Raw genomic sequence first — 25,197 nt, 5'->3', positions numbered from 1 at the left:
ACCTTTTTGCCCTTGCTACCCACTTTAATACCGAGGTAATTGAAAGGTAAGGAGCCTTGGCGACATCTAATTATTGTAATGTGTTTACTTATTAAGCTAGTTTTTTCAAGTGACATTTTGAATATTTAATTCAAAATTGATAAATGGTAAATCAGATCAACTTGAATTTACCAAATTGATCAAAACCTTCGATTGCGAAATAGAATATAGATCTATCAATCCAACTTGTGATTTATTTTTGTGAAGTACAAACATACGTAAATTATAGTCGCAGTAATTGAAACGGAATCATAGATTTTCTTCAAACAAATTGGCTCGATATTAGCCAAATTAAAATAAAATTCGAAGAGAAAAAAATGTGGGACTAATTTTAAGAAGAGTCACACTTCTGTAAATTACATGTATTTGGACGCACAATGCATAATCAAATTTTAATTACAAATTGATAAATTTTAGTTAGTATTTAAACGTAAATATGGACACCAGCACAAAAGTTTGTTTAATTATGAAATGTAGCCACTTCGTCAGAATTAAATGAGCTGGAAATTAAAGTCTGAGCAAAGGAAAAAGTTGAAATCTTGGTTTGTAATAAATGCAAAGAATTTTTTGGGCTGAAAATGTCAAAATCTTTTAGTAATTCACTTGTTATATTAATTACTCGCCATTAAGACAGTTGATTAGTGAATTCGTTTCTAGGAATTCGAAATAATATGAGTATATATTATATTCTTTTAAAAAAATTTAGAAATGATTTATAGCTAATTAACTAAAAATGAAAGAAACTAAACATTTGAGAATGAATAAGCATTAAGTAGGGAGGTTTCTTGACATTATGAAATTAAGTTTGTTTAAGAGAAAAAGAAACAAAAGACAGAAAGGTCTATTTTTCATAAAAATAAGTGCATACACAAATCAAATCAAATTCCATTTTTTAATGCGATCCACCACTTTTTAATATTCAAGAATCTCATCCAATTCTTACTATAGTCAAATTTCAATAATTGTTAGACCGTTAGAGACGTAGCTTAGACCTCCAATAATTCAATATTCAGCACTCCAAAAATTCCATCAGTTCTTATTGCCTTAATATAATTAAATAAATTTTTTATCAAAACACACTAAAATAAAATAAATTAAATATTTTGAAATTTATCCAACTGGATTTTAAGGTATATGTTTACCTTATCTCTGAAGCATTCACTCTTGTTTTAAGCTGGCAATGCATTATGCCCCACATGCAAGCAAAGTGCCAATCTCTCATGAAATTTGAGGTGGAAACTTGCCACCCTACTCCGCCACCCCCACCCCACCCCACCCCACCCCAACCCCAACCCTAGTTGAAAATTACCTGACTGACAGATTAAATCTTCAACTGATTTAGTTTTTTTATTTGTTCACTCAATCTTGAAAGCACTCTTTCATTGTTCAATTTTTCACTTATTTTCAGTTCACATGATTGGTTCAAGATTTCTTGTCCTGTTACAGTGATGCTGGAAATCATCACGTGATTTTTATAGTTAATTTGATTATTTTATCTATTAATTTCTAAGTTTTGTTGCTGAACTAATCTGGGATTTTTTTTAATCTGTGAAATATATAGCTCTTACAAAGGTTGTTGAAGTGAGTTTTAGAGATCTAGTTTTTGGGGGGGCTTTTTCTTTTTTCTTTTTCTGGTGTTGGGAAAATGGGGAGTTCAGAAGAGAGAGTTGTGGCTGTGATCATGGTGGGTGGCCCCACTAAAGGTAACATATTTTGATTTTCTTTCTTGCTTTCTTGATGCAACTCTAAATATCAGCAATGCTTCATTGTTTTTTGTATAATTGGGATTTGATTATGTTTTGGTGTCCATGTTATTGATTTTGGAGTTGTGTTAGGAGAAGAATTTGAGATTTTTGGGCAATAATGAGAGCTTTAATCCCCTTTCTTGATTGTTTGGTGATGGTTTTACTGCAATGGTTAGCTAGCAATGCTTGATTTTTGTATAGTTTTGATTTATAGATTATGTTTTTGGTGGTCCATGTTATTGATTTTGTGAGTTTTGTTAGGGGAGGAAGATGAGATTTTTGGGCAACAATGAGAGCTTTAAACCCTAATGATTAGCAATTCTTGATTTTGTATAATTGTGATTTGAATTATGCTTTTGGTGTCCATGTTGTTAATTTTGTGACTTTGTTAGGAGGGAAAGTTGAGATTTTTGGGCAATAATGAGAGCTTTAAACCCTAATGATCAACAATTCTTGATTTTTGTATGATTGTGATTTGAATTATGCTTTTGGTGTCCATGTTGTTAATTTTGTGGCTTTGTTAGGAGAGAAAGTAGAGATTTTTGGGCAATAATATGAATTTTTATACTCTTTCTTGATTATTTAGTGATGATTTTGGAAATGCAGGGACCAGATTTAGGCCATTGTCACTTAATGTTCCAAAACCCCTCTTTCCATTGGCTGGGCAGCCAATGGTTAATCATCCTATATCTGCTTGCAAAAGGGTATGCTTAAACTTGCGTTGGCGTATTGTTCATTTCGATCTCTTCTATAATTGATGAGGTTGAGACTATGTGAAAATGGCAAAGAAAGCCAGAGAACTGTCTAACTCCTCTTCGTGTATGTTGTTGCTCGTGTTAGATACCAAATCTAGCACAGATCTACCTCATTGGTTTCTACGAGGAGCGTGAATTTGCACTGTTTGTCTCTTCCATATCCAATGAGCTCAGAGTTCCTGTCAGGTAACTCCGAGTGCTACACGAGACCGTCTCTTTAATTTCACTCGTTTCCAAAGGTTAATTAGACCACGACCTTTTTTGTTGATCCGTGTTGAACTTCTCGTAGGTACTTGAAAGAGGACAAACCACACGGCTCAGCAGGCGGGCTTTATAACTTCCGGGATCAAATCATGGAAGAGAGCCCGGTTCTTGTTCTAACTCCATTCTCGTGTTTATATATATATATATATATATATATATATATATATATAGGGAGAGGTTCAAATAAGAACCACTAAATAAAATTAGAACGGAGAACCATTTTAAGCCATTCGATCATCAAGATCTACGGTGGATGCATCATCTTGGTGGATGAATGCAGATCCTGGGTTCGAATCCTGAAGGGAGCAAAATTTTTATTATTTTCGGATGCATTAAATTTAATAGCGAATGCATTAATTTATATAGCAGATGCATTGATTTTAATAGTTCTTATGTTCTCACGATAAGTGTGGTTCTCATTATAACCACACCCTATATATATATATATATATACACTTTTGAATGTTTCTGAACAATATTGTTAATGGAGGTGTATTAAACCTTGCAGTCTCACATTTTCTTGCTGAATTGTGATGTTTGCTGCAGTTTTCCTCTCGCAGAGATGCTAGGTAATTCAAAATCACCTATATATATAGTATACATTTGATGTTTTTTTTTTTTTTGCTTTGTATGTATATTGAATTTTTGGTTGATTGTGCAGAGGCCCATACAAGCTACGGTGGGATGGGAACAATTTTGGTGATCAAGGTCGATATTTTAGAAAATCTTCACACCCTTCTCGGTTACAAATTCGCTATAGAATATAGGCCGATACTTTCCTTTTCGTCTTCTGCAGGTTTCTCCGGAATCAGCAAGCCAGTTTGGGGAGCTCGTAGCTGATCCCGTTACAAACGAGTTGCTTCACTACACAGAGAAGCCGGAGACTTTTGTACGTAAAACTCTTCTCAAATCTTGCTAATGTCTCTGTTTCAATCATAAATTTTTCCAGCTCTGTTAAAATAGGTGAGTGACCGTATCAACTGTGGCGTGTATATATTCACGCCCGACATCTTCACGGCCATTCAAGGCGTCTCCTCCCAAAGAAAAGACCGAGGTAAGTCACACCCTTCGTTCTTCGTGGTAATGGCTATGATTGTAGACTCATTAGTTTGGCTTGCTCTGAATTTTGAATTTTGACGAGGTGTATGCTCTTCGTGTTATCTAATTTAGTCGTTTCTTCGAGTTTTCAGCAACCCTAAGGCGCGTATCCAGTTTTGAAGCGCTTCAACCAGCAAACAGGTAGGAATCTTTTCAGGAAAAATTGCACAAAATTTGCTTCTAAGTTTGCATTGTTTGGCTAGAGAAGCTGTTGATCTTCGTCTCTGATGTCCGGTTCATGAACAGGAGCCTCCCGTCAGATTTCGTAAGACTCGATCAGGACATTCTATCACCACTCGCTGGGAAAAGGCAGTTTTATGTGTACGAAACCACAGATTACTGGGAACAGATCAAGACTCCCGGGTGAGCTAACGACGTAGGAATAGAATCGCTTTGAACTCAATGTTCTTGTGCCTTTGGATCCTATCTCACGTGGCACTGTGTCGTGCAGGATGTCCCTGAAATGCTCGGGTTTGTACCTCGCGCAGTTCAGGCGCACCTCACCACATCTCTTGGCCAGTGGAGACGGCACGAAGAAGGCTGCGATTTCAGGCAATGTATACATCCATCCATCAGCAAAAGTCCATCCAACTGCTAAGGTAGGCTGCAGTTTTTACAACATTTATGCTTATTTCGATATTTACTCGTTTTCTGATCCGGCGTGGAACAGATCGGCCCCAATGCTTCGATCTCAGCTAATGCTAGGATCGGAGCTGGCGTGAGGCTCGTCAACTGCATCATTCTTGATGATGTCGAAATCAAGGTAGTACTAATCACTCATATTTCTGGGTAACTTTTGTGTCTATGATCCTCGAGTGTTCATGCTCGTTTCTTCCTGTCGTTTGCAAGGAAAACGCCGTGGTGATTCATTCGATTGTCGGGTGGAAATCTACCATCGGAAGGTGGTCGAGAGTCCAGGTATGCTGCTGCTGCTGCTGCACGCGTCTCTTGCTTAACGTGTTGATAACGATTATGTTCCATTCTTTCAGGGCTCGGGAGACCACAACGCGAAGCTTGGCGTCACCATTCTAGGTACACGTTTCTCCGTTGCGACGAGCTTCTGTCAGACTCCCTTCTGTCACCCTTAGCTCATGAACATGTTGTTGATGCAGGTGAATCAGTGACTGTGGAAGATGAAGTTGTGGTGATCAACAGCATTGTTCTTCCAAACAAGACTATGAATGTCAGTGTTCAAGAGGAAATTATATTGTGACACCAATATCCCATCTTTATGTATACTAATTATGTCACGTATTGTTGCATTTTTCCAGCTTCTACATATGCTTGATTCACCTTTTTCTTGTGAATTGTTTCAAATAAAACGCCTATTTATGATTTAGAGGGTCTTTGGCTAAGCATGTTTTAAGATGTTTAAGAGCTTATAAAAATATAATAATTCAAGAGCTTATAAATTATATTTAGAGAAGGAAAATCTTAATTAGATAGAAAAAAAATTGAAGATAGATAAATTAAAATACTATAGTAGAGTTATATTTATAAAATGATTGTTGCTTATAAGATAAAAATAAATAAATTAGTGTTGAGAAACTTATATTCTGAGGAGATTATAAGACGCTGAAACTTATTTTTACTATTATGCTTTAATTTAATTTTATCATTATTAATTACGGTGTTTGCATCTAATAAGGATATATGATTATTTTTTATCATTTAATTTAAATTTATTTTTACAAAAAATATTATTAAAATAATATATATAATGGCAGGACACGAACAGTGGTACCATACAAAATTGTGTAAAACTCGATCTCATCTGGTTTTTGTATAGATTATAAATTATTTAGAAGTTTATTTTACCAAACACTTAATTTCTTAAATAATTTACGCTCTATTTTCAATTTTAAAGAAGCTTAGAGCACCCGCAACGCGGGTACTCGAGTGAGTACTCGAGGAGAGGAGCGGAGTCGAGGAGCGCGATGCGAGGGGGAGGTCCTCGAGGAGTTCTCGAGTTATCGGGTATCCTCGAGAAGGCGCTATCCTCGAGAAGGCGCGTGCTCTGCACGCGCCAGAAATAAATAAAAAAAATTATTTTCAACGGCTTTTTCGACCGTTTTTCAATTTTATTTTATTTTATTTTTTTTTTCTTCCCCAACGGCTCTTTCGTCCGTTTGCATCCATTTTCCTTTTTTTTTTTATCTTCTTTTCTCTCTATAAATAATACTTCTCCCTACAACTCATTCACCTACAATTCATTCATCACAACTCACTTTCATTCATCACAACTCAATCCTTCTTCCTCCTACAATTTTTCTTGCAAAATATCATATTCGTTCTTCCAAAAATGTCGTCACCTGAACATGATTCTTCGCCCGATTCCGACGAAGTCGCTGAAAAGTTCATGGAGTTGGTTGAGTTGCAGAAACAAGTGCTTCAATCATACTGCCCCCAACCGGCGCCGGAGCCGGCGCGTGCGAAACGTCCCCGATCATACGTCCACCGTGATCGTGAAGAGGCCCATGTACGTCTTATGCAAGACTACTTCGTCGACAATCCAACGTACGGCCCTACTTTTTTCCGGCGTCGATTTCACATGCAGAAGGAGCTGTTCTTGCGCATCGTCGAGGCTGTTCAAGGTGAAGATATTTACTTTCATATGAGCATTGATGCACTCGGTCGAGATTCTCTTTCTCCTTTGCAGAAATGCACGTCGGCTATCCGCCAATTAGCCACCGGGGTTAGTGCGGATGTGTTCGATGAGTATCTCAAAGTGGCGGACTCAACCGGTCGTGTATGTCTAAAGAAGTTCTGCAAGGCGGTCATACGGGCTTTTGGAGCCCATTACCTGCGCCGTCCAACGCCAACAGACGTGCAACGCCTACTCCGAATGCACGAGGCGAGACATGGTTTTCCCGGGATGCTCGGGAGCTTAGACTGCATGCATTGGACGTGGAAGAACTGCCCAAAGGCGTGGCACGGCGCATACACACGCGGGGATCAGGGAGAGCCCACCTTGATATTGGAGGCCGTTGCCTCTTTCGATTTGTGGATTTGGCACGCCTTCTTCGGCGTCGCTGGTTCAAACAACGACATCAATGTGCTGAATCAGTCTCCTCTCTTCTCCGACGTCTTAGGAGGAACTGCGGCGCCGGTGGTCTTTCATGCCAACCAGCGCGAATACCGGATGGGCTACTATTTGTGCGACGACATATATCCGGAGTGGCGTTGCTTCGTGAAGAGTCCATCAATGACAACCAATCCGAAGGAGGCAAGGTTCAAGAAGATGCAAGAATCGGCACGGAAGGATGTGGAACGCGCCTTCGGAGTCCTTCAAGCTCGGTGGGGAATCATTCGAAGTCCGGCGCGCAATTGGTACGTAGAGCACTTGAAGGACATCATGTTGTGTTGCATCATTCTCCACAACATGATTGTGGAGCACGAAGGTGAAGCGGCTGCCAACTGGAGAGATGATGACGGGGCGTCTAGCAGTGGTTCGACGGAGAGTGCTAGACAAACACCGGTGTCCTTCGAGGAATATGTGCGAAGGGATAGCCTTCTCCGAGATAGACAACTACATGCTCAGCTCCGATATGATTTGATTGAGCACCTTTGGACACGTTTCGGACCTCTAGGGCCAGAGTAGTTAATTTTTAGGAATTGTTTTTATTTTATTAAAATTTTATGTAATATTTAGGATTTTATAATTAATGCAATTTAAATTTGAAATAAATTGTGTTATTTAAATTTGAGCAATTAAATTTAAATGAAAAACATAAAATCAAAACTAATGTTATCAAGTAGGCTATCAAGGAACCCCAATGCAGCACTACCTACTCAATAACACAACCACTATCAAGTAGGCTATCAAGGAGGTCCCATTGCGGATGCTCTTATAAACTCAGCTCAGCCAAACATCCTTTAAAATACGAGACTGAAACACAAGATTCTCGTACCTCTTTCTCTATTCAAATCATAGTTGATCATTAGAAGTAACAAGTGCAAAAAACATCCCAAATGAGACACAAAACACTCCACAACAACAACGTATGCCAACATCAACATCTGAATATCACATCATGAGTTACAAGGCAGCAAGATCCATGAATTTATTATCACTCAAACACCATTACATCTTACAACATTATACAATCTTTGACAGAGAAATGAGCGAACATTCTATGGAACCATAGAAACTTCCATGCTGATGCCTCTCATCCGAGAACGATTCAAGAAGCCGATTAGTTCTTCTGTGGATCGGCAAAGAAGCTGTTGATGGACGGCATGATCTCAGGTCGTTTGTTGCGAACGAACTTCCTGAGAGCATGCTCCGAGTACTTCTTCCCTTCCTCGAAATTCTCCAACACTCCGGCAGCCCTGCCTTGCTTGTTCACCCTATTTACAGTCACTCGATTAGCCTAGACAGATAAAAATAATATAATTTTACTTGAGCTAATTTTACTTGATAGATTGAAACTTTAGAATATATCTGAAGGCACTTGATAATTTTTATCATTTATGCTAATTTTACTTAATTCATATCTCATTGAAATGGTAGCATTGGAGAAATTATAGTAATGAGGATAAAAATACTCAATCATGTATCTTCTTAATCATGAAAAGCAAACGTCCCATGAAATATTATCACCATTTGTTTGATTGATCTATTTGAACAAGAAAAAAATTATGAACATGATTTTTCCCCCAACTTGGCTGAATTTTTGAGTGAATGACCTCAATTTAGTTACACTATAAACATAAGTGTGTGCTCTCTTTGATGTCAAAAAGGTGAGAAACATTTATTTTCATCATTTCTCCACTCTTTTCACATACTTCGTTGGGTGGATAATTTTTCATGGGTAAGATCGAATTTTTTCCCCCAAGTTCATTTTTACTTCTATTCATATATATATATATATATATCGAATTTTTTCCCCCAAGTTCATTTTTACTCTTCTATTCATATATATATATATATATATATATATATATATATATATATATATATTTTGAATTAGAATTACAAGAGGTATCTAAATATAATCAATTATGCAACCCGCACATAGGCGGGAGCTCAACACCACACAACGGTGGGAAAAATACACCGCACGCAATCGAGAATACAACACCACACCCAAGGTAGAAAAATATCACCACACGCAGACGGAATTAAACCCAAAACCTCTCATAAAGGACAGTTTCGGGTGCCTCATTGGCAATATGAGAGAACATGATGTAAAAAAAAGATGGGAACTATGATAAAATTTTCTTATCTTTTTTTATCCCACATTTTCTTATAATAATTTTATAAAATCTCAGATATTGAAAAGGGAGCATGTAGATGACAATCAAGAAATTGCAAGAACCATGAGCCTCAATCTTGCTAAAATCCATGAAAATAATTCAAATAAATACGCCTAAGATGACAAAGTTAGCATTGTGTTTGAAACATGTTTGAATTTCATAACTATCCCCTGAAACAAGCAATCAAAAGACAGAAATCAAGAACACTAAATCTTGATCAATTAATTCACAATGAAAGGCTGAAATTTGTCTTCTAGAGTATAAACTGCATGAAGAAAGCAACCACAACTTCTTTCAAAATCTCCCACTTAATTAAAGTTCCAAACCTAAGTCTCATATAGTCATATTTTAAGTCCAAGCATTAGTAATAAATAAATAAATAAGTAATACTTCTTCTTCCACACACCAAGAAAACATGAGGTTAAATTTTCCAAATAAACAAAGAGTCAAAGAAGTTCAATTTCCTCTTGGGTTAATTGCAAATAAAAACCCAATCTATTTTTTGCAAATTGAGAAGGACGAATTTGCTACAGATCGAAAGGTTTCAACATTCACAAAGCTTTAAAAGTTGGGTTTAATTTTGCAAAAACGCTTAAAAAATACTCAATTTGCAATTAACCATTTCCTCTTCAAACAACTTCATCACAGATTTATTTATCTTCCTCACATATACATACAATGAAATATATATATCTACAGAATACATATTTTTGTAGAGAGAGAGAGAGTACCGGACTTCAGGGTTGATGCAGATGTTGCGGACCAGAGAGAAGCTGCAGATGCCCACAGCAATCCCCATAGCTGCAAACAGTGGATACACCTAAAAACACACACATGCAAAAAAAATCCCTTAAATTATACACCAGATTTAAAAAATTCCATTAAATCAATTCGAAACACCTAAAAAGAATGAATCTTTACACACCTCAGGTCTGATCCAGCGGCTGCCACCCATTTTCAAGATTCTTCTTTTTTTTACTTGAATTTCAAGAGTGACTAGCTAGAGGAAGAAGAAGAAGAAATGGGCTTGGTTGTGCTACTCTAGGAGCTTGTGAAGTTTCTAGAATGCGGCCTTGTGATTTATTCAATAAATTTACTTTTACTTTTTTTTTGAAGGAGATGTTAATTATTGCTGTATAGTTGCTCTCTTGTAAGTATACTATTGCAGAATGGATAAGGTTTTTTTTCTTGTTATTGGAGAAGACGAAAGCTGATTGGTTTGTTGGTTGGGGTAGTGGGTGAGATGTGGGGCCCACGCTTGAACCAATAGGAGATTGACGCGTGCTAGCCATGATAGTGATTTCATTTTTTAGTTTATCTTTTAAACCTTGTGTTTTTTTTTTTATAGTGGAATCAAGTAATTAATTCATTCATCTTATCCATTTGTTCGTTCTTCCATTAATATTTAATCCTGTTGGAATCTTGATTTTGCTGTAATAATACTTCTGTATAATAAAAAAATAAACTCAGCATCTTTTTAAGTTTTGTCTATGAATTTTGAAAGTCCTTTAAGATATGTCGACTATAATAAACCTCCGAAAATACCTAACAATGAACACACAGTTTCCTCTACTTCGCAAATATAATGACAATTGTTTTCTAGGATTATGTTTCTCTTTAATTATAAATTTATTATAAAAAAATAAAAATAAAGAAGACATAAGTTTCTTTCCAATTAAGGATAATATTATTATTATAAGAAAGATGTGAACTTTTTTTTTCCAACTACTCCATCCGTCCCATAAAAATATGCATAGTTTTCTTTTTTCGTTTGTTCCATAAAAACATACATAGGCCATTTATAGTAATAATTATCCCACTAAATATCACAATCAATATGAGATTCTTTCTCCACTTACATTACACTTTACAGGATTTCTTAAGACTCGTGCCGTCCCATACTATACATAGTTTTTATGGAACGAATGAAGTATTAAATAAACAAAAAATATCCAGTGAGAATGAATTTCGAACATTACATATTTAAATCATATGACTGTTATTAATTTATTCAAATTTACCGTGCAAAAGAAAAATAACGAATAAATTAGTATAAATCTATAATACAATATAAATCTACGAATAAACAGCTTATAATGCATGAATAACCCGTTCAAACCATTGTAAAAAATATTAGAAATAGATATAGATTTATGTGTGCGCATGTGTTGTTTGATAATAGTTTAAGATAAAAAATTATAGGTTCGAGTGGTCTTTAAGAGTTTATTTTATCATATAAAATAAATATATACTTGTATGTTCGAAAAATATTTAAAAAAAAAATATCATAATTTGTGAGATAGATAAGCTTTAGTACGTAAAATTTCATCAAATACTCTATTCGGCTCATAAGACTGTGCATTTTTTGTTATTTTGGAATGTCCTATAAAAATGTGTACTTTATTTTTGTAATTTTTCTTTCTCTAATAAAAGTGGATTCCTTCTTCATAATACACTCATTTAATATTTATTAAAATTTGTGTCATCAACAAATGAGCATATTATTATGGGACAAATGGAGTATATAGACAAACTAATTATGAGAAAAGTGAAGCATAAGAAAATAAATAAACTAAATGAAGCATGAAAAGATGGAATTACACCTTACAAATGCATTTGGAATAAATAATTATGGCTGCACTTAAAATTGATTTTTTTTTTTTGCTTGATACGTCACCGTTTGGAGGATCCCAACCCTTCTCTTCACTCTCGGAAGAAAGTTGAAAGAAAGTTTACGAGTTAGCTAAACACAAAAATCAATTTACTGCCATTGCTGAAACTTGAAAGGAAGATTACAAGTTGAAGATGGCAGCTTACGCAGCTCTAGTTTCTCTTCTCAACACCGTCGACAACATCCAAAATCATCCTCACCTTTCTCATTGCTTTCTCCACAAACAGATTCAAACTTTAACCGCAAAGCTCGATTCCTTGCTAGCTTTTGTGGAGAAGTACACTTCTCAATCTCATGGAGAGTTGGAGAGCCAAATAGCTTCAGCATCTCACGCCGCTGAAGATGCCATCGAATCTCACATTGTGGATCATATTCTCGCCGGATCTGCCGAGAACACCCCACCGTCGTTGCTGGATCTGCAGAAATCAATACAAGAGATGGATTCCATCGAAGAAAAGCTGAAAGCGGAAACTAGATCGGAAGATCTGCAGCCAACGTATTCGACGCCTGCTCCTCCATCGACCGAAGCTGTCACAGCTAGAAAGTCAACTACTATGGTAGGATTTGAAGAGTATTGGGAAGAAGTTATGGATAAGCTTACAAGCGACCAACGCCAGCGACAAATTATCCCTATCACTGGTATGGGGGGAATCGGTAAGACTACTCTTGCCAGAAATGTTTATGAAAATGCAACTATTGTACAGTGCTTTGATGTGCGTGGTTGGGTTACTGTCTCTCAAGATTACAGTGTTAGGAAAATTCTCTTCGAAATTCTGTCCAGTTTAGGAGAATCCACGCGTGAAATGGATGAGAGAACGGAATATGAATTGAGTGAGAAGCTTCATAAAACTTTGTTTGGTAGGAAGTATTTGGTTGTGCTGGATGATATATGGAGCATTGATGCTTGGAAGAGGGTTCAATTTTTCCTTCCTGATAATTACAATAAGAGTCGGATGATTGTGACTACTAGGCAATCGGATGTGGCTAAAGAGTTTAGCGACTCTGCACTTGTGCTGCAGTTGCTAGGTGAGGATGAAAGTTGGGAATTGTTTTGTCACAAAGCATTCGGGCAACGAGATTGCCCTTCTGAATTGGAGGGAGTTGGAAGGGAGATTGTTCGGAGGTGCAAGGGGCTGCCTCTTTCAGTTGCTGTGATTGGGGGGCTTCTTAGGAGATCTTCCATGACTAGAAGTTATTGGGAGATAGTAGCAGAAGATATTAGCTCAGCTCTTGATTCTGCTGGAGATAGTCAATACCAGAACTTATTGTCTTTGAGTTATAGTTACTTGCCCGCTTGTCTAAAGCCATGTTTTCTTTACTTGGGAATATATCCAGAAGATCACGAGTTTCGTGTTTCACGACTGATTAAACTTTGGATTGCTGAAGGACTTCTGAAGCCGAACAAAGAGCAGAACTTGGAAGAGATTGCTAGAGGTTTCATAAAGGATCTTGTTGATAGGAACCTCATTTTGGTTTGTAGTTTAGGGTCTAATGGGAAGCTCAAAACTTGTAGAATTCATGATCTCCTGAGAGATATCTGCATAAGGGTTGTTGAGAAGGAGAAGTTCCTCAGCATCATCACCACGAGGGTGCACGACGCTCCACGAGACATGAACATGGAGCGTCGCATTGTGAATCACGGGAGGTATTCTCCCGGTGGAGTTCTTGACACTCTGGAATCCACATCACTCGCCCGGTCTCTGATCTTTCAGAGCCCGGCTCTGCTTCCATTCAAATCTCGAATGATGAGAGTGTTGGTCGAGGCCTACGGTGACTCTCTAGCTCCCACTTTCCAGCAAGTCAATTTGAGGTTACTCGCCTATGAATCTGTCCGCGCACCATTTGGTTGGATCCGAACCTACGAGCTCCCCCCCTCTGTTTCCCTCCTGTGGAATGTGCAGACGCTGATAGTTGACAGAAGCATTGACAAAGTTGTCGCGCCATCTGAGATTTGGGAGATGCAGCAGCTCAGGCATCTCGAGTTCTACAGAATCTGGCTTCCTGATCCTCCTCCCAGTGAAGGCGGATGCGTTCTGCAAAACCTACGGACAGTTAAGACCGCGTTGGATTTCAAATGCAGCGAGGAGGTCTGCAAGAGAACGCCCAACATCAGGAAATTGAAAATCTTCTATCAAGATTTCTCTGAAGAGACTCGAGAAAGTTCACATTGTCTCCACAACATCTGCAGCTTCAACAGACTTGAGTCGCTGTCGTGTTGCTTCCACACGGTGCCCAACCATGATGTTTTGCTGCAAAGCCTCAAGTTCCCGAGCTCACTCAAGAAGCTGGTGTTGCAATACTGTGAGCTTCACTGGGACGACTTGACAATCATTGGTGCATTGCCCCATCTTGAGGTTCTCAAACTGAAGTACCAAGCAGTCAGGGGGCACGAATGGTGCCCCGTGGAGGAGGGATTCGCCCGTCTCAAGTTTCTCGAGGTTGATTCGTGTTACTTGATTAAATGGGATGCGGATGACTCGTGTTTCCCAGTTCTGGAGACGCTTGTTCTTGGCGGGTTGTACAAACTGGATGAGATCCCTGCTGATATGGCAGACATAGCAACGCTGCAACGTGTTTGTGTGGTCGAATGCAGCGTTTCTGCGGCCATCTCGGCGCTCAGGATACTGGAACAGAAGTTGGAAAACGAAGAAGACGACCTTAGAGTTCGGATTGGGTTTAGGGAGAAGGCGGAGCTTGAGGAGTTCAAGGAGAAGGTGAAATTTTATGACCTTTCAGACCTTAGTTTTCAAGTTGATCGTCTGTAATTTTATCCTTTTTCTACAAAGGCTGAATAACTCTACAATAGAGTGTACTTCACTCTATTGCAGAGTTAAAATGTGGAGTTTCTTCATTTTTATTTCCAACAATCAATTTTATATTTCACTCTACAATGAAATATTCCATTTTTATGCTTTTTATTATTAAATTATTTTATCAATTGAATTGTTACACTCTGTAAGTCCACAAAAAATAATCACTTTTTGTCATTTTTAAGTCTGTCCACAAAAATTAATCTATTTTCCATTTTATTAATATATTGATAAACTAATAGTTTATTAATTTATAATGTGTAAAGAAAAATGAAAGATAATATTTAAATTAAATAAATGCATGCAATCGTCAATTCATTGTGACTGATGTTACTAGAGATTCTAATGATGATCAAGGTGAAAATGATTCAGCAATAGATTCATATTTTTACAAGTTATCATAATGTTCATAATTGTAAATTTTAACAACTAGTATTAATTTATAATATTAACAGGAGCTATATTATTCATAAAGGGATTCTCTGAAAATTTTTACTTAATTAAAATTAGGATTAATAGTGTTTTATGTTTCGAACTTTCAGCATTTTCCATAAAATATTCCGAACTTTCATTCTCTATTAAAAAGTCCCGAACTTTCAACTTTTTTCATAAAATATTCCGCAATACAAAATTTGGTGACAGAAAGATAACTTATCTCGCACGGATGAAATATTATGAAAATCTTCATTGTTGAAAAACCATATTAGGAACCATCATTGGTGAAAAATGTTGAAAGTTCAGAATTTTTTGTTATCTTTCCATTACCAAATTCTGTATAGTGGGACATTTTATAGAAAAAAGTTAAAAGTTCGAGACTTTTTAAGTGAAAATGAAAGTTCGGAATATTTCATAGAAAATGCTCATAGTTCAGGACATAAAACACTATTAACCCTTAAAATTAATGATCTTTTGAATTGACCAAGATTGAAACATAAGAAATTTATTACTCCCTCCGTCCCGCTAAAAGTGGTCATATTTGCTTTTTGGGTGTCCCATTAAAAGTGGCTACTTTCTAAAAATGACAAAAATTTATTTTAATTAAGTCAACAATTACTCACTAATTTGGTCAACAATTGTAAGTCACTTTCTAAAAATGTCAAAATTACTCACTAATTTGGTCAACAATTGTAGGCCACTTTCTAAAAATTACTCACTAATTTTGATGGGTCACACTCAATTAAAACATAACAATCCCCTTCTTAATCTCCGTGCTGAAACAAACGTGACCACTTTTAGCGGGACAGAGGGAGTAATTTATAGAGTTTTTTTTTTTTTAAATTTATTGAGTATTATTTTAAAAAGAATTTACTATAGTGGTAGAATCAAATAGACCAAATTATTAATTGAAAAATGAAATATAATAGATACTCTCTCCGTCCCAATAAAAGTGGCCACATTTCCTTTTTGGGTGTCCCATTAAAAGTGGCTACTTTCTAAAAATGACAAAAGTTTACTTTAATTAAGTCAACAATTACTCACTAATTTGGTCAACAATTGTAGGCCACTTTCTAAAAATGTCAAAATCACTCACTAATTTGGTCAACAATTGTAGGTCACTTTCTAAAATTACTCACTAATTTTGGTGGGTCACACTCAATTAAAACATAACAATCCCCTTCTTAATTTCCGTGCCCAAAAAAAAGTGGCCACTTTTATTGGGACGGAGGGAGTATTACACATGAAAAATAATCAAGATGAAACAATCTCAAATACTCCCTCCGTCCGCCAAGATTATGGCAATTTGCTTGGGCACATGATTTAATAAAATTGGTGATGATTTTGATGTAGTGGAGAAAGGGTCCCACCACTTTATGAAATGAGTGGTTGAGATTGAATTTTGAGTGATTTTTTTGTAAATAAAGAGTGTTAGGAAGGATAAAATATTAAAGAGGATGGTGGGACCATTGCCATAAAAGGAAAGTGACATAATCTTGGCGGACGCCAGATATAGTAATTGTGACATAATCTTGGCGGACCGAGAGAGTATGTCTTTATCAGGCACTAGAATGCAATGACAAAAAATCACAATTCATCAATTTGAAGACCATAGCTTCTGAGGCCCTCTAGTTCCAGCTTTGCCCTGAATTCCGCCACTTCCTTCTCTTTTCTGAATCCAACTCGAATTACACAGTCCTTCTTCAGTCTTCGAGCTGCTGAAATGGCTGCAGAAATGCTGCATTCAAACACAGAAATATTTCCAAGTATTGCCGCATATCCTATTTCAGAAGGAATCTCATTCAGCCTGTACAATCTACGAAGAACGAGTTTCTCCAACCTAGGAAAGTGGCTAGACTCTGAAAACCAGTAAATGAGATAGCAGGAATCAATTTCAAGTATCCTCAGAGAAGGGAACTCCCCTTCAACAGTTTCCCACTTGGCTCCTCTAACTGATTGGCATTTCAATTTGAGAACTTCAAGATTAGGGAGCGATGAACCAATGACTGACAAGTCATCCCAGTGAAGCTCACAGTCTTGCAATATCAACTTCCTGAGTGAGATCGGGAACTTGAGGTTCTGCACCAAATCATCCCGATCTGGCACTCTATGGAAACAGCAGCTTAGTGATTCCAGCTCGGCAAAGTAACCAACATGATCGATGCAGTACCAAGAATTATTCTGACCTTCCCCTGAGAAATCATCATAAAAGATTCCAAGCTTCCTAATGTTTGGCATTCTCTTACAGACCTCTTCACTACAGTTGAAATCCAGTGCCGTTCTGAGTGTTTGTAGGTTTCGTAGAACTACGAGATCATCATCATCACTTGCAGGAGGTTCAGGCAGGCGAATCCTGTTGAAACAAAGATGCCTAAGTTGTGGCATCTCCCAAATTTCAGATGGTGCAACAACTTCCTCAATGTTTCCGTCCATTATTAACGTCTGCACATTCCACAGCAGAGATATAGATGAAGGAAGCTCGTAAGTCCGGATCCAACCAATCGGAGCACATATAGATTCAAAGGCAAGGAACCGCAAGTTGACTTGTTGAAGAGTAGTTTCTAGTGAATCACTATAAACCTCAGTCACTACTCTCAACAGTCTTGATTTACATGACAGCAGAGCTGGACTTTCACATATCAGAGTGCGGGCTAGTAATGATGATTCCATAGCATGAAAGAATTGTGGATCTTTATGCTTATCCGCAATACTGTCAAGAGCTACATAATGACGCTCGCTATTTGTGCCTGCCGGAGTACTACCTGTCCCCACGAAAGAAAGAAACTTCTCCATGTACACAATCCTTAAACATAACTCTCTCACAGGATCAAGAAGTATGCAGTTTTTAGGCTTCCCATTTAATCCTCTAGTGGAGACAACAATGAGGCTCCTATCAATGAGCTCCTTCATGTAACCCTCAGCAACATCTTCTAACGTTCGGCCTACATGTGGTTTTAGGAATCCCTCACCAACCCAAAGTTTAATGATCCGGGAAACACTAAACTCCTGGTCCGCAGGAAATATTCCCAAGTAAAGAAAACAAGGCTTCAAATAAGCAGGCAAAGCATTATAAGACAACATTAATATGGCACGCAATCCATCATCCATATCATGATTCAGCCTTGAACCAATATTTTGTGCAACATGCTCCCAGTATTCTCTCGTCATAGATGATTCTCTAAGTATCGCCCCGACCAAAGTAACTGCTAAAGGGAGTCCCTGGCAGTGTTCAGCAATAATCTTTCCAATATCTTTTAATTCACGAGGACAATCTTCATGACCAAATACATTATGACATAATAGTATCCAAGTATCCTCCACACTTAAAGAGTGCACCGACATGACGTAGCTAAACTGATAAGCTAATCGTAGGTCCCTAGTGGTGATAATGATTCGACTCCCATTGTTATTGTCCGGCAAGAAATATTTTATTTGATTCCAGCATTCCACACTCCACATATCATCTAGTATAATTAAGTATCTCCTACGCGTTAGATGTTTGTGTAACCCTTCACCCAATTCGTCTACAGTAGATTCAACTACTTTATTGGTGGATCCTATTAAGCAAGAAAGAAGTTCAAGGAGAAGCCCTCTCACGTTGTAATCTAGAGATACACTAGCCCAAGCACGAACATCGAAATGTTCTTTAGTGAGATGATGTTCATAACAATGTTTAGCTAACGTAGTCTTACCAGTGCCACCCATACCAACAATTGGGATTATATTCCGATCACGTGTACCACCAGTCAGCCGATCCAAAAGTTGAAGATGCACTTCATCAAATCCCAACATAAAGTTCCTCTCAGAACTAAAACGTCCGGCTCGAGAATGTCGCGTGGGTTGCTGGACTTGGTATGGCCTCTCCTTTTCAACCTTAGCAACCTCTTCCTGTATAAGACTCATACCTTGCATAATCATCTGCAAATCGATCGAGAAAATTGGACCATTGTCCTGGAATCCAGCATGAATTTGATCCACTACGCGCGATTCAATTACATCCTCTGCTGCGTGAGCAGCTGATGCGATTCGCCTCTCCAAACCTTTAACTTCTTCGCTTGCAATTCCGACGCCCTCTACGAATTCCAGCAAGAAAGCTAGTTTTTCGCCAAGAGATTGGATCTGGTTGTCGTCGAAACAACTGGAGAGGCGAGGATGATTCCCGATCTGCTCCAGATTATTCATGAGAGAAACAACAGCTGCGTATGCTGCCATCTCTACCAAAACAAATCAGTCAACGGAGGTAAGTGTTTAGATCTGAGCTCGATTTCTGCAAATTATGCGCAACTTTCAACTCAAGCAGTGTTAAGAGTAAACGCGGTGTGGAAACAAACCAAAGTCGTCTGCTCAATTATTAGAATTCTTTATTTACTTGACAGCTGTTTTTTGACCGGTAGTTATAATGTAAAAACGTGTAGATTAACTCCGGTTTGATGTGATAAATAAGATTAATAAGATTGAAGATGTGATTAAATAAGAGTAAAATTTTGAAGTAGCCAAAATGAAGCATAAAACACAATTTATGGCCACACATTGAAAAAACACAAATTTTGGCCATTTTTATTGATTTGGACGTTTTTGCCCTTAATGAGGCGGACTGGGTAGGATCAGGCACGCGGGTCGCGTGCCGGGTCGGGTTAGGCACTTATGGCACTATTAGTGCCATAAGTGCCAAGATGGCACTTATGGCACTAATAGTGCCATAAGTGCCATCGGAAATCCAAAATAAAACCAAGTAAAATAGTCATTTTGGCACTTATGGCACTAATAGTGCCATAAGTGCCAACGAAAATTCAAAATAAAACTAAGTAAAATGGTCATTTGGGCACTTATGGCACTAATAGTGCCATAAGTGCCATACGTGCAGCACAAATACAGAAACAACAACATCATTTAAACCCTAAATGGAACATCTAAACCCTAAATGGAACATCTAAATCCTAGGGGGAAGTGTGCACTTATGGCACTTATGGCACTAATAGTGCCATAAGTGCCATACGTGCAGCACAGATCAGATCAGCACAGATCAGATCAGATCTGATCTGCCGCCGCCGCCGCCTCATCATCCGCCACCTGACCAATCCCTCCTCCACGCGTTTCAGAGGATCGGATCTCCTCCACCGCCGCCGCCTCATCCTCTACTCCGACGAATTCTGCCGCTGACTTCTGCTCGGCGCCGCTGCGATCAGATCAGCTCCGCCGCTGCGATCAAATCAGCTGCGATCAGATCTGCTTGGCACCGCCGCTGCGATCAGATCAGCTGCGATCAGATCTGCTCCGGTGACTTCTGCTCGGCGCCGCTGCCGCGTAGCCGCTGGAGAAAGAGAGAGGGAGATGAGAAGGAGAGAGGAGATAGCGCAGCCGCTGGAGAGAGAGAGAGAGGGAGATGAGAAAGAGAGAGGAAAGAAAGAGAAGGGTAGAATAGTCATGACATACAAAAAATGGCTAAAATTTATGTTTTTTCAAATGGTGGACAAAATTTGATGTTGTATGTTGAATAGGGCCATTCGGCCCTATTGTTTCATTAAATAATCTAATTAATTTTAGAGTGATCAACAATTATTTATTTGGGTGATTAGATGTGGGCCGAGTAAGTATAGAGCAGATGCATTTACCAAGACAGGATTTAGCAATTGGAAGAAGGCCTTGGTTAAATTTGCAAAACATATTGGAAATGCAGATAGTTGTCACAACAATGCCAGAATGCAAATTGAAGCCTTTAAAGATCAAAGACATAGTGTGGCATCTATGTTTAGATCACAAGCTCGTGAGTTGGATGTTGCTTACCGCGCTCGTTTGACGGCTTCATTGGATGTGAGTCGTTTTCTATTGAAGCAAGGAATGCCTTTTCGTGGAAACGATGAGTCAACTAGTTCTTCAAATCGAGGTAATTTTCTTGAGTTGCTTCATTGGTATAGTGATCATAATGATGTTGTTTCCAAAGTTTTGGGTTCAAATGCTCCTGGTAATAGTCAAATGACTTCTCCACAAATTCAAAAAGATTTAGCACGGAATATGAATTGAGTGAGAAGCTTCATAAAACTTTGTTTGGTAGGAAATATTTGGTTGTGCTGGATGATATATGGAGCATTGATGCTTGGAAGAGGGTTCAATTTTTCCTTCCTGATAATTACAATAAGAGTAGGATGATTGTGACTACCAGGCAATCGGATGTGGCTAAAGAGTTTAGCGACTCTGCACTTGCGCTGCAGTTGCTAGGTGAGGATAAAAGTTGGGAGTTGTTTTGTCACAAAGCATTCGAGCAACGAGATTGCCCTTCTGAATTGGAGGGAGTTGGAAGGGAGATTGTTCGGAGGTGCAAGGGGCTCCCTCTTTCAGTTGCTGTGATTGGGGGGCTTCTTGGGAGATCTTCCATGACAAGAAGATATTGGGGGATCGTGGCAGAAGATATTAGCTCGGCTCTTGATTCTGCTGGGGATAGTCAATACCAGAACTTATTGTCTTTGAGTTATACTAGTTACTTGCCCGCTTGTCTAAAGCCATGTTTTCTTTACTTGGGAATATATCCAGAAGATCACGAGTTTCGTGTTTCCCGACTCATTAAACTTTGGATTGCTGAAGGACTTCTGAAGCCGAACAAAGAGCAGAACTTGGAAGAGATTGCTAGAGGTTTCATAAAGGATCTTGTTGATAGGAACCTCATTTTGGTTTGTAGTTTAGGGTCTAATGGGAAGCTCAAAACTTGTAGAATTCATGATCTCCTGAGAGATATCTGCATAAGGGTTGTTGAGAAGGAGAAGTTCCTCAGCATCATCACCACGAGGGTGCACGACGCTCCACGAGACATGAACATGGAGCGTCGCATTGTGAATCACGGGAGGTATTCTCCCGGTGGAGTTCTTGACACTCTGGAATCCACATCACTCGCCCGGTCTCTGATCTGTCAGAGCCCGGCTCTGCTTCCATTCAAATCTCGAATGCTGAGAGTGTTGGTCGAGGCCTACGGTGACTCTCTAGCTCCCACTTTCCAGCAAGTCAATTTGAGGTTACTCGCCTATGAATCTGTCCGCGCACCATTTGGTTGGATCCGAACCTACGAGCTCCCCCCCTCTGTTTCCCTCTTGTGGAATGTGCAGACGCTGATAGTTGACAGAAGCATTGACAAAGTTGTCGCGCCATCTGAGATTTGGGAGATGCAGCAGCTCAGGCATCTCGAGTTCTACAGAATCTGGCTTCCTGATCCTCCTCCCAGTGAAGGCTGCAAAACCTACGGACAGTTAAGACCGCGTTGGACTTCAAATGCAGCGAGGAGGTCTGCAAGAGAACGCCCAACATCAGGAAATTAAAAATCTTCTATCAAGATTTCTCTGAAGAGACTCGAGAAAGTTCACATTGTCTCCACAACATCTGCAGCTTCAACAGACTTGAGTCGCTGTCGTGCTGCTTCCACACAGTGCCCAACCATGATGTTTTGCTGCAAAGCTTGAACTTCCCGAGCTCACTCAAGAAGCTGGTGTTGCAATACTGTGAGTGTTGGGAAATATACACAAATAATTCCACCCATTATCAAATCGAAAGCAATATCAAAGATATAAATTATCTAAGACGAGAAAAATAATGACACCGATATTTAATGTGGTTCGGCCAAACTGCCTACGTCCACGGACCCACCCCAATATATTAGAGAATCTCACAAAATGAGGAGTACAACAATACCACACTGTATTTTGTATCTTGCCTACACAGAGGCTATCTCTCGACTCACTTTTATCACTCGTGTTTAACTTCCACACTGAAGTTTTCTCTCACAATATTTTCTCACTCTCTAGCACTTCTTTCACAAGACTTCTTTTGTGAATTTTGGGATACACTTCAAGTTGCTGCGATGCACATATTTATAGCCTCCATTTGTTGATTCCACCTCACATCCCAACTTTCTCAAAGTTGATTCCACCTCACATCCCAACTTTCTCAAAGTTAATGGGGCTGCACTTTCCTCTTTGGTGGTGGCAAAGTTGTGGTGGTGGCAAACAACTTTCTCAAAGTTGTGGTGGTAGAGCCTCCATGTTTTGGCTAACAGTGAGCTTCACTGGGACGACTTGACAATCATTGGTGCATTGCCCCATCTTGAGGTTCTCAAACTGAAGTACCAAGCAGTCAGGGGGCACGAGTGGTGCCCCGTGGAGGAGGGATTCGCCCGTCTCAAGTTTCTCGAGGTTGATTCGTGTTACTTGATTAAATGGGATGCGGATGACTCGTGTTTCCCGGTTCTGGAGACGCTTGTTCTTGGCGGGTTGTACAAACTGGATGAGATCCCTGCTGATATGGCAGACATAGCAACGCTGCAAAGTGTTTGTGTGGTCGAATGCAGCGTTTCTGCGGCCATCTCGGCGCTCAGGATACTGGAACAGAAGTTGGATAACAGTGACAACGACCTTAGAGTTCGGATTGGGTTTAGGGAGAAGGCGGAGCTTGAGGAGTTCAAGGAGAAGATGAAATTTTATGACCTTTCAGACCTTAGTTTTCAAGTTGATCGTCTGTAATTTTATCCTTTTTCTACAGGGCTGAATAACTCTACAATAGAGTGTACTTCACTCTATTGCAGAGTTAAAATGTGGAGTTTCTTCATTTTTATTTCCAACAATCAATTTTATATTTCACTCTACAATGAAATATTCCATTTTTATGCTTTTTATTATTAAATTATTTTATCAATTGAATTGTTACACTCTGTAAGTCCACAAAAAATAATCACTTTTTGTCATTTTTAAGTCTGTCCACAAAAATTAATCTATTTTCCATTTTATTAATATATTGATAAACTAATAGTTTATTAATTTATTGATAAATTAATACCTTTTTAATTTATTAATTTATAATGTGTAAAGAAAAATGAAAGATAATATTTAAATTAAATAAATGCATGTAATCGTCAATTCATTGTGACTGATATTACTAGAGATTCTAATGATGATCAAGGTGAAAATGATTCAGCAATAGATTCATATTTTTACAAGTTATCATAATGTTCATAATTGTAAATTTTAACAACTAGTATTAATAATATTAACAGGAGCTATATTATTCATAAAGGGATTCTCTGAAAAATTTTACTTAATTAAAATTAGGGTTAATAGTGTTTTATGTTCCGAACTTTCAGCATTTTCCATAAAATATTCCGAACTTTCATTTTCTATTAAAAAGTCCTGAACTTTCAACTTTTTTCATAAAATATTCCGCAATACAAAATTTGGTGACAGAAAGATAACTTATCTCGCGCGGATGAAATATTTTGAAAATCTTCATTGTTGAAAAACCATATTAGGAACCATCATTGGTGGAAAATGTTGAAAGTTCGGATTTTTTTGTTATCTTTCCATTACCGAATTTTGTATAGTAGGACATTTTATAGAAAAAAGTTAAAAGTTCGGGACTCTTTAGGAGAAAATGAAAGTTCGGGATATTTTATAGAAAATGCTGATAGTGCAGGACATAAAACACTATTAACCCTTAAAATTAATGATCTTTTGAATTGACCAAGATTGAAACATAAGAAATTTATTAATTTATAGAGTTTTTTTTTAATTTATTGAGTAATATTTTAAAAAGAATTTACTATAGTTGTAGAATCAAATAGACCAAATTATTAATTGAAAAATGAAATATAATAGGTATTAAACATGAAAAATAATCAAGATAAAACAATCTCAAATATGTCTTTATCAGGCACTAGAATGCAATGACAAAAAATCACAATTCATCAATTTGAAGACCAGAGCTTGTGAGGCCCTCTAGTTCCAGCTTTGCCCTGAATTCCGCCACTTCCTTCTCTTTTCTGAATCCAACTCGAATTACACAGTCCTTCAATCTTCGAGCTGCTGAAATGGCTGCAGAAATGCTGCATTCAAACACAGAAATATTTCCAAGTATTCCCGCATATCCTATTTCAGAAGGAATCTCATTCAGCCTGTACAATCTACGAAGAACGAGTTTCTCCAACGAAGGGAAGTGGGTAGACCCTGAAAACCAGTAAATGAGATAGCAGGAATCAATTTCAAGTATCCTCAGAGAAGGGAACTCCCCTTCAACAGTTTCCCACTTGGCTCCTCTAACTGATTGGCATTTCAATTTGAGAACTTCAAGATTAGGGAGCGATGAACCAA

General features: G+C 38.1%; 5 protein-coding genes across 5 annotated transcripts; 3 read left to right on the top strand and 2 right to left on the bottom strand.

The window, feature by feature from the left end:
* The first annotated feature begins 720 nt into the window (after positions 1 to 720).
* Positions 721 to 5,240, top strand: LOC130999274 (uncharacterized). Its single transcript, XM_057924778.1, has 16 exons — positions 721 to 1,271; positions 1,601 to 1,742; positions 2,391 to 2,488; positions 2,625 to 2,725; positions 2,829 to 2,907; positions 3,312 to 3,372; positions 3,465 to 3,511; positions 3,600 to 3,692; positions 3,767 to 3,857; positions 3,994 to 4,042; positions 4,148 to 4,264; positions 4,353 to 4,500; positions 4,572 to 4,664; positions 4,751 to 4,819; positions 4,891 to 4,933; positions 5,014 to 5,240. The coding sequence occupies exons 2-16, from the start codon at positions 1,685 to 1,687 to the stop codon at positions 5,112 to 5,114; spliced, it is 1,248 nt and encodes a 415-aa protein (XP_057780761.1). The 5' UTR covers positions 721 to 1,271; positions 1,601 to 1,684; the 3' UTR covers positions 5,115 to 5,240.
* Positions 5,241 to 7,904: 2,664 nt separating this feature from the next.
* On the bottom strand, positions 7,905 to 10,348 carry LOC130999272 (uncharacterized). Its single transcript, XM_057924777.1, has 3 exons — positions 10,086 to 10,348; positions 9,892 to 9,980; positions 7,905 to 8,251 (listed from the first exon to the last, which is right to left on the bottom strand). Exons 1-3 carry the CDS (start codon positions 10,113 to 10,115, stop codon positions 8,098 to 8,100), a joined length of 273 nt encoding a protein of 90 aa, XP_057780760.1. The 5' UTR covers positions 10,116 to 10,348; the 3' UTR covers positions 7,905 to 8,097.
* Positions 10,349 to 11,965: 1,617 nt separating this feature from the next.
* LOC130998720 (putative late blight resistance protein homolog R1A-10) lies at positions 11,966 to 14,596 on the top strand. Its single transcript, XM_057924130.1, has one exon. The coding sequence runs from the start codon at positions 11,966 to 11,968 to the stop codon at positions 14,594 to 14,596; it is 2,631 nt and encodes an 876-aa protein (XP_057780113.1).
* Positions 14,597 to 16,663: 2,067 nt separating this feature from the next.
* LOC130998719 (putative late blight resistance protein homolog R1B-16) lies at positions 16,664 to 19,288 on the bottom strand. The gene has a single exon (XM_057924129.1). The coding sequence runs from the start codon at positions 19,286 to 19,288 to the stop codon at positions 16,664 to 16,666; it is 2,625 nt and encodes an 874-aa protein (XP_057780112.1).
* A 1,488-nt stretch (positions 19,289 to 20,776) lies between these two features.
* LOC130998718 (putative late blight resistance protein homolog R1A-10) lies at positions 20,777 to 23,577 on the top strand. Its single transcript, XM_057924128.1, has 4 exons — positions 20,777 to 20,887; positions 21,046 to 22,346; positions 22,448 to 22,547; positions 23,092 to 23,577. Exons 1-4 carry the CDS (start codon positions 20,777 to 20,779, stop codon positions 23,575 to 23,577), a joined length of 1,998 nt encoding a protein of 665 aa, XP_057780111.1.
* Positions 23,578 to 25,197: the final 1,620 nt, after the last annotated feature.

The sequence above is a fragment of the Salvia miltiorrhiza genome, chromosome 8 (assembly GCF_028751815.1).
Source record: "Salvia miltiorrhiza cultivar Shanhuang (shh) chromosome 8, IMPLAD_Smil_shh, whole genome shotgun sequence".
Lineage (NCBI taxonomy): Eukaryota > Viridiplantae > Streptophyta > Magnoliopsida > Lamiales > Lamiaceae > Salvia > Salvia miltiorrhiza.
Note: the sequence above shows the minus strand (reverse complement) of the source record. Positions and strands in the feature narration are given on the sequence as shown.